The sequence below is a fragment of the Tetranychus urticae genome, chromosome 3, assembly GCF_039701765.1.
Source record: "Tetranychus urticae isolate SD_2017Ah chromosome 3, NJAU_TeUrti_SD_1.0, whole genome shotgun sequence".
In the NCBI taxonomy this organism is placed as follows: domain Eukaryota; kingdom Metazoa; phylum Arthropoda; class Arachnida; order Trombidiformes; family Tetranychidae; genus Tetranychus; species Tetranychus urticae.
In genome coordinates, this window is record NC_142960.1 from 18,034,026 (window position 1) to 18,043,502 (window position 9,477).

Genomic DNA, 9,477 nt, shown 5'->3' on the forward strand with positions numbered 1-9,477 from the left:
TATTCACATTTATCTCTTTTTATCTAAATAATTTTCTTGATCGGATTCACCCTTAATTTATAATTTGAATAACTCTTTAAACCTTTTCGCCATGACCTGAAGTTCTGGCGTGAAGCTCAATTTGCTAAGGGAAAGAATACTGCTTCGAATTTCTAGGAATTCATAAAAATGAACGAAAAAAATGAAAGTTAGTCGTTCAAGACTTTTTTTAATGAAAGGTGTTCAAAAATGTTAAAAACTTCAAAGATGTAATATTTAGTTAAAAATAAAGATCGAAAATAATATTTATCGGTTAAGAAATTAATTTTTCTAAAAAAATCCGTTTTACGTTCAGTTACACTTATTCTTGAGATCCTTAAGATTTTGTCCTATTACCTCAGCGTTTCATTGGCATTCAATTTTGTATTCTTATTCATAAATATCAAAGGATATTTTAAATTATTTGCTCAACCTATTTCATATTCCTATTGATCACTGATTTTGATATTAATGGTGGGAATTGATTAGAATACATTGTTCGGGATTTCTTTGGTCTCACTGATTCTTCCAGATTATTCATTGACTTCGATTTCAATGATTTATCCACTTTAACTGATGGCATTTCGCTTGTTGATTTAACCAATTGCTCAGACTTGAAGTTGGGTGCTTGACCAGGTTTACTCGATGGATTTGAATTCAATGACTTGATCGGTTTACTCGATGGTTCCATTGATCTATCTGGATTGACTTGGGTTGGAGTATTTATTTGAGGTGGCATTTGTGGTTCAACAGGCGTCATAAACCTTTGACTAGCAACAAGTTCTGCCGCATTTCTGGGACCAGGATAAGGTCCTAAATTACCCGACGTTTTCTTACCACATTTTGTATAAGCTACAAATAAAAATGTACTCAGAAGTAGACCTACAAATAATATCAAGATGAGAGCAAGTGAGTTACTCTTATCAGTAGATAAGAAACCAATTTCTTTTGTAGTTTTGATTGCAGAACTATTGACCGTAAAAGTAGACGAAGCGCCAAGACTATAAAAATCTGCATAATTATTGTTAATCATATCAACAGCAATATTAAATTGACCCGATTCATTAATCATTAAAGAGCATTTAATGACTGCTCCATCCATTTTGACGTCCCTGCAATGATTATTTTTACCAGCTTTGACAACCAGTTTTTCATGAGCCATTACCAGCTTTTCATTAAGTTCAATAGTTAGAGTTGTGGGTACAGATGGTTTTATTGGCGAATGGGAAATTTTTTTGATTTTGAAACATTGATTGACGGTTGATTCAGGCATTTTCCGAGTATGATTACCACTGCTACTTGTACTACGAGTACAAACGCCATTTGACCAAACACAGCCAATACTGAGCCCATACATGGCACAATGAGAGCAAGTTTTGAGTTTTTCACACAAATTAGGATTCCAAAACTCTAAAATTTGTTGGTCATCTCGAGTCAGATATCCATCTCGAGTCACGTAAAACCCTTTCAATGGATGTTTATTAATGACAGAATCCAGTTGTGTAGCGATATCAAAAAGTTCAGCAACAAATGTAATGTTTTTGCTGGTATAATTGGCAATGGAACCATTGAATTGTGCGTAGATCATCATGAAAGCATTTGGTCTATCTGAATAATCAAAGATTGGTTTCAGGTGCAACAATAAGATGTTGTAATAATATGGATATTGAATTGCAATATATTGAGGCTTATGAAATTGAAATTTGGGCTGAGTGCCCAAAACAAAACTCGACTCGACCAATTCGGATTTGACATCGGCTGAAGGAACAACATTGCCCTTCGATAAACAAGTTGCATAAGTAGTTTTTTTGCATTCACCAGCTTCTAATCTCAAATGTTCTCGTAATAAAGTGACATTTTTCGCACCTGCAGCACACGATTTTACAGTTTGTTCAAAGGCTCCCAGAAGATTACCAAGAAAGTAGTAGAGAAAGGTTACAGTTCCATTTGAAGCGTGCTGAGTTGTGAACAAATAAAAGTCTTTTGGCTCAGCGGGACTTGCGTGTGTTCTAGCGTAAAATGTCAAAATTGCTTCGCTCTCCTTAATGTAGTTGTAATTTACTGTAGCGAAACGCAACTCTGTTGCGGTGGAAATTATTTCGATTCCTTTGTCAAGACACAATCGCATTATTGCTAACTCTTGACTCATGGACTGACGATATGGGTTCATAATACATCGCCTTATTACAAGAAACAGTTTATTATCGAAATGCATGTAATCAGTCATTTTCCATTCTAAAATGAACTTCCAATCATCATCTTTTAGCCATTGTAAACGTCGAATAACTGAAACATTTTCCCTTTCAGCATCAAAATGTAACAACTCAAGATAATTCCAATCAACCGCTGGTTTGGTCAGACTTGGATTGGATATTGTTGGAACATGGAGAGCTTTATTGTCACCGAGAGCTACAATTGAATCACTCAATTGTCCCATGTATTCCATTTCCTTGATTTGCTGTTGATTTATCAGAATGTGAGCCTTTTTATTGTGGACAAACATTAATCGGTTTTTATCGACATTGACCACTTTCCATTTAATCATGTCGTACAACTTGGCAACACTTTTTGGTATGTCAACTGTTACTGTATGACCAGCGACGTAAATACCATAGTTTGTTGTGTGATTCTTGGGATTCGTCATGTAGACATTATTATGTGTTCTGAAGTAATGATGAAAACTTTGTTTGGGTGGGGGAAATGAATTTGTCAATTCAATGAAAAGGCAAAGTTTAATGATTAACAACAAAGATGAACTGAACATGATTTTTGCCGAAAATTAGAATAAAATTCCTGAACAAGACAACTTTCAACAAAAGATTGTGTTATAAAGCTTTCAGCTCAATCACTTAACCAGTTTACTTGATATTTTTTTAGCTTTTTGTTGAACTCATTGTTGAGGATAATATTTGTAATTTAAAACAATTTGGTTGAGTTAACCATTCTTGCAGTATTTTCATTGTTGGTATAAATGGTAAATTGGTTAGTGAATTCACTTTAAAAGAATGTCTATCAATTAAAACTCGTTGTAGCACTTTGATTACTAATGGGTCCTTTTTTGCTCGAAAAAAAGTTTGATTAGTTAGTTCGTAAATCTTGTCTAAGCTATGAATGCAAATGAACTGAAAAGTAATCCAGAAAAATATGTAACGAGTGAAGTAAGTGGCTTGCGTTAATCTTTATATTCGATTTCGACTTCAATATCAACAATATCAGTCGATTCGGCACTAACCATTTAAACATCAGCATTGTGCTTTGCTAAGGTAAATTACTTTGATCGAGTATAGCTATTTCGTATGCATATTTGCAATTTGATTTCAATGTGTTTTTCGAGGTTTCTTTGATTTCGCTGATTCTTCCACTCCATCCATTGGTTTCGATTTTAATGCTTTAACTGATGGCATTTCGCTTGTTGATTTAACCAATTCATTTGAATTTAAGTTGGACGATTGACCAAATTCAACCATTGGATTTGTAAACAATGACTTTAACAAATAACTCGATCGTTCCTTTGATTTAGCTGGCATAGTTGAGTTTAAGTTGGATGCTTGGTTAAGTTTACTCACTAGCATTGGAAACGATGATTTAACCAGATTAATCGATAGTTCTTTTGATTTAGTTGGGTTGATTTGGGTTCCTGTATCCATTTGAGGTGATATTGGTGGTTCACAAACCATTATGGACTCTTGACTAGCAGCAAGTTTTTTCGTATTTTTTGTACTTCTTCTCTTGGATTTCATCTTTTCTCGCAGTTTATCAGATTGTTTCGCACCACGCTTTGTACGAGCTATTATTTGATTCAGTGATTTAATCAGTTTACTCGATGATTTCTTTAATTCAGCTGAGTCGGTTTGCAATTGTGCATGTATTTTAGGTGGTATTTGTGCTTCAACAGGCGCTATAAACCTTTGACCAGCAACAAGTTCTGTCGCTTTTCCTGGACCAGGATATGTTCCGAACTTATCCGATTCTTTCTTATCCAACTTCGAATGTGACGGTATTGGATGCAATGATTTAACAAATTTGATCACTTGTGCATTCATTTTAGGTGATATTTTTGGATCAATAGACCTTTGGCTTTCAACATGTTTAGACGCCTTTTTTGAAGCAGAAAATATTTTGAACCGATCCAATTGCTGCTTATTCCACTTTTTATAAGCTAACAATAAAAATGCACTCAGAAGCAAACTTGCAGATAATATAAATATTATTGCGAATGTATTCGTAGCATTGGGTGCAGAAATAGTGACCCTATCAACAGACACAGCACCAATGCTATAAACATCTGCATAATTATCGTTAGACAGATTTAAAACGATATTAAATTCGCCCGACTCAACCAACTTCATAGAGCACTCAATGACTGATCCATTCCTTTTGATGTTGGTACAACGATTATGTGGACCAGCTCTGATGAAAAGAGTTTCTTGTGATTCAGTTATAAGCAGCGGTTCATCTAATTCAATCGTCAAAGTTTTTGGTAATGATGGGGTGAATATTAAAGGTGAAATGTTGATTATTTTGAAACAGTTATTGGAATTTGATTCAATCTTGTTTTTGGGCTGTTGATTAATAATTTGCTCTGTGCAAGCTGAATTTGACCAGACACAGTCAATACTGGAACCATACATGAAGCATTGAGTACAAGTTTTGAGATGAACGCAAAGTGGAATATACCAGTCAATTATGATTTGATTAGACACATTAGTTAGGTAATAGCATTCCAATGGATGTTTATTGATATGGAAAACCTTCACGGCACCAGTAATGTTTTCAAGCCATAGATAAGTTTTAAATTGACTATGAGTTGCTGATGCATTATAATCAACTGCATGCAACACGATAGGAGCAGAGGGAGAAACTTTTGTGTAAATATATATGGTATTCTCATGAAATGGAAATGCTAGTACAACATAAAACATTTTAAGGACATGATTTTTGTCTACGAACGTTTTAGACGATTGCTTGCCAGTCACAGCGCGATTCGATATATCCATTGAAGGAACAATATTTCCCTTCGTGAAACAACTTTCATGATTAGTTTTTTTACATCCACCAACTTCTGATCTTATATGTTGGTGTAGTAGAGTGACATTATTTGCGCCTGAAGAACATGATTTTGCCGTTTGTTCGAACAATGGAAAAAGATTATCGAAATAGTAATAGACAATCATTGCGCTTTGATTAGACAAGTACTGATTTGTGCACAAATAAAAGCTTTTTGACTCATTGTCACCATTGTAAAGTCCAGAAAAGTAAGCAAAAATTACTTCATGCAACTCATTCGCATCGAATTCTGGTCGAGTAAAATACATCTCAACTGCACTTGAAATAAGTTCACTTCCCATGTCAAGACACAAACGTATTATTGATATCTCTTGAGTAATATCAGAGACTTTTTCATCCCATATACTTCGCATTATAAGAAGATACAATTTATTGTCGAAATGAATATAATCTGTCATTTTCCATTTCTTAATGTACTTCCAATCATCTTGGAACGCCGGTAAGCGTCTAATCACTGAAACTTTTTCGTTGTTAACATCGAAATGCAACAATTCGAGATAATTCCAATCAACTGCTGGTTCTGTTAAATCCGGATTGACTATTGTTGGAACATGAAGAGCTTCATCATCACCAAAAGCTATTATTGGACCAGTTAATTCACCAGAATATGTCATATTTTTAATAGTCTTTTGATCGATGAGAATTTGAGGTTTATTTTGATAGACAAACATCAACCCATCTTTTATGAGATTGATTACTTTCCAATTGACGAGGTCAGACACATTAACTACACTTTTTGATATATTAATGTAAATGGTCTTCCCAGCAAGATAAATGCCATAATATGTTGTACTATTGTCTTTATCAGTCAAGAAGACATTACTTGGTGTTTTGTAATAGAAAATCATATCGTGTTTTGGTGTTCTAAATGAATATGCGATTTCACTGAAGAGACAAAGTACAATGGTTAATAAAAAAGATGAAATGGACATGACAAATGTCTCTTTACAAAAGTCAAAATAAGATTCCTGGACAAGACAACATTTAACCAAGTATTGTGTTATAATACAACTACATTCTTACTCGACCACTTAACAACTAAACAGTTCAACTTGACTAGTTTACTCGATAGTTTATTTAGTTTTTCGAGTTTTTTGTTTCATCTATTGTTGAGGATAATATTTGTGATTTGAGTACGATAGTTGAATAATTTTACAGAAATCAAATACGATTTTTTATACGCAAATAAGCTAACGTGTCGCTTCTTATATTTAATATTTAGATTTTATTATATAATACATGCTTCATGGGATTAGATGAGATTACATTGAACTTGCAAGGGTCAAAATTATCAATTCAATCAATTATTTCATGAAATTTTTTACTTTAATCACCAAATGAAAAGAATCGCCAAACCTGTGAATATCTATCGTTAACAGATCTACAGCGATTTTAAATTTACCCGATTCATTCAACTTCATAGATCATTCAATGAATGCTCCATTCATTTAATTGTTGACCAGCTTTTATAACCAAAGTTTCTTGTGCTTTAGTTATATTCACCGGTCCATCTAATTCAATTGTCGAAGTTGTCGATAACGATTAGTTGAATATTAAAGGTGAAATTTTGGCGATTTTGCAACAATAATTGGTAGCTAATCCAGTCTCGATTTGCAGGTTGATGATTGATAGCTGCATTATTACCATACCTAACTAAATTCATGGAAATAAAGGAATCGGATCTTAAGTAAATCAATTAGGCATTGAAATCAAGTGATTACTTACAAATTACTTTGATCGAGTAAAGCTATTTCGTATGCATATTTGCCATTGATTTTGATACTGCAATGCATTTCATTTTGATTTTCGAGGTTTCTTTGATTTCGCTGATTCTTCAAGTTTATACATTGGCTTCGATTTTAATGCTTTAACTGATGGCATTTCGCTTGTTGATTTAACCAATTCATTTGACTGTAAGTTGGGAGATTGACCAAATTCAACCATTGGATTTGTAAACAATGACTTTAACAAATAACTCGATCGTTCCTTTGATTTAGCTGGCATAGTTGAGTTTAAGTTGGATACTTGGTTAAGTTTACTCACTAGCATTGGAAACGATGATTTAACCAGATTAATCGATAGTTCTTTTGATTTAGTTGGGTTGATTCGGGTTCCTGTATCCATTTGAGGTGATATTGGTGGTTCAACAACCATTATAGATTCTTGACTAGCAACAAGTTTTTTCGTATTTTTTGGACTTCTTCTCTTGGATTTCATCTTTTCTCGCAGCTTATCCGATTGTTTCTTACCCACATTTGAATAAGACGGCATAGGGGGAAATGATTTAACAAGTTTGATCAATTGTTCATTTGATTTAGCAGAGTCGGTTCGAGCTTCTGGATCCATTTTAGGTAATATTTTTGGATCAACAGGCTTGCTAGATTTTTGGCTTCCGTGTTTGATAGCCTTTTTTGAAGCAGAAAATATTTTGACCAGATCGAATTGCTGCTTTTTCAAATTTTTATAAGCTAAAAATAAAAAAGTACTCAGAAGCAAACCTGCAAATAATATAAATATTATTGCAAATGTATTCGTAGCATTGGGTGCAGAAATAGTGACCTTATCAACAGACACAGCACCAATGCTATAAACATCTGCATAATTATCGTTGACCAGATTTAAAACGATATTAAATTCGCCCGACTCAACCAACTTCATAGAGCATTCAATAACTGATCCATTTCTTTTGATGTTGGTACAACGATTATGTGGACCAGCTCTGATGGTAAGAGTTTCTTGTGATTCAGTTATAGAAAGCGGTTCATCTAATCCAATTGTCAAAGTTTTCGGTGACGATGAGTTGAATATTGAAGGTGAAATGTTGATTATTTTGAAACAGTTATTGAAAGTTGTTTCAATCTTAGTTCTGGGAAGATGATTAATAGCTGCATTTGTGCAAATTGAATTCGACCAGACACAGTCAATACTGGAACCATACATAAAGCATTGAGTGCAAGTTGTAAGACGACTACAAAGTTCAATATACCAGTCACTTTTGATTTGATTAGACACATTAGTTAGGTAAAAGCCTTCATATCGATGTTTATTGATATGGAAAACCTTTACGGCACCATTAATGTTATCACCTGGCAATAGTTCAGTTTCGAATTGACTATCAGTTGTTGATGCATTATACCTAACTAAATGCGGTACGATAGGAGCAGAGGGAGAAACTTGTGTGTAAATAACTAAATAATTATAACAAAATGGAAAAGATAGTACAAGGTTATACATTTTAAGGACTTGATTTTTGTCTATGAACGTTTTAGACGATTGCTTGCCAGTCACAGCGAGATTGGATATATCCACTGAAGGAACAATATTTCCCTTCGTGAAACAACTTTCATGATTAGTTTTTTTACATCCACCAACTTCTGATCTTATGTGTTGGTGTAGTAGAGTGACATTATTTGCGCCTGAAGAACATGATTTTGCCGTTTGTTCGAACAATGGGAAAAGATTATCGAAATAGTAATAGACAATCATTGCGCTTTGATTAGACAAGTGCTGATTCGTGCACAAATATAAGCTTTGTGACTCATTGTCACCCTTGTAAAGTCCAGCAAAGTAAACAAAAATTACTTCATGAAACTCATTCGCATCGAATTCTGGTCGAGTAAAATACATCTCGACCGCACTTGAAATAAGTTCACTTCCCTTGTCAAGACACAATCGCATTATTGATATCTCTTGAGTAATATCAGAGACTTTTTCGTCGTATATACTTCGCATTATAAGAATATACAATTTATTGTCGAAATGAATATAATCTGTCATTTTCCATTTCGCAATGTATTTCCAATCATATTGAAACGCCGGTAAGCGTCCAATCACTGAAACTTTTTCATTGTTAACATCGAAATGCAACAATTCGAGATAATTCCAATCAACTGGTGGTTCTGTTAAATCCGGATTGAGTATTGTTGGAACATGAAGGGCTTCATCATCACCAAAAGCTATTATTGGACCAGTTAATTCACCAGAATATTTCATATTTTTGATAGTCTTTTGATTAATCAGAATTTGAGGTTTATTTTGATGGACAAACATCAATCGATCTATATCGATATTGATTACTTTCCAATTGACAAGGTCAGACACATTAACTACACTTTTTGATATATTAATGTAAATGGTCTTCCCAGCAAGATAAATGCCATAATATGTTGTACTGTTGTCTTTATCAGTCAAGACAACATTACTCGGTGTTTTGTAATAGAAAATCATATCGTGTTTTGGTGCTCTAAATGAAACGATTTCACTGAAGAGACAAAGTACAATGGTTAATAAAAAAGATGAAATGGACATGACAAATGTCGCTTTACAAAAGATAAAATAAGATTCCTTGACAAGACAACATTTAATCAAATATTGTGTTACAAAATAACACAA

General features: G+C 33.7%; 1 protein-coding gene across 1 annotated transcript; it reads right to left on the minus strand.

Moving 5' to 3' along the window:
* Positions 1 to 6,366: 6,366 nt before the first annotated feature.
* Positions 6,367 to 8,407, minus strand: LOC149093527 (uncharacterized). Its single transcript, XM_089268537.1, has 2 exons — positions 6,811 to 8,407; positions 6,367 to 6,738 (listed from the first exon to the last, which is right to left on the minus strand). The coding sequence occupies exon 1, from the start codon at positions 8,317 to 8,319 to the stop codon at positions 6,880 to 6,882; it is 1,440 nt and encodes a 479-aa protein (XP_089124663.1). The 5' UTR covers positions 8,320 to 8,407; the 3' UTR covers positions 6,367 to 6,738; positions 6,811 to 6,879.
* Positions 8,408 to 9,477: the final 1,070 nt, after the last annotated feature.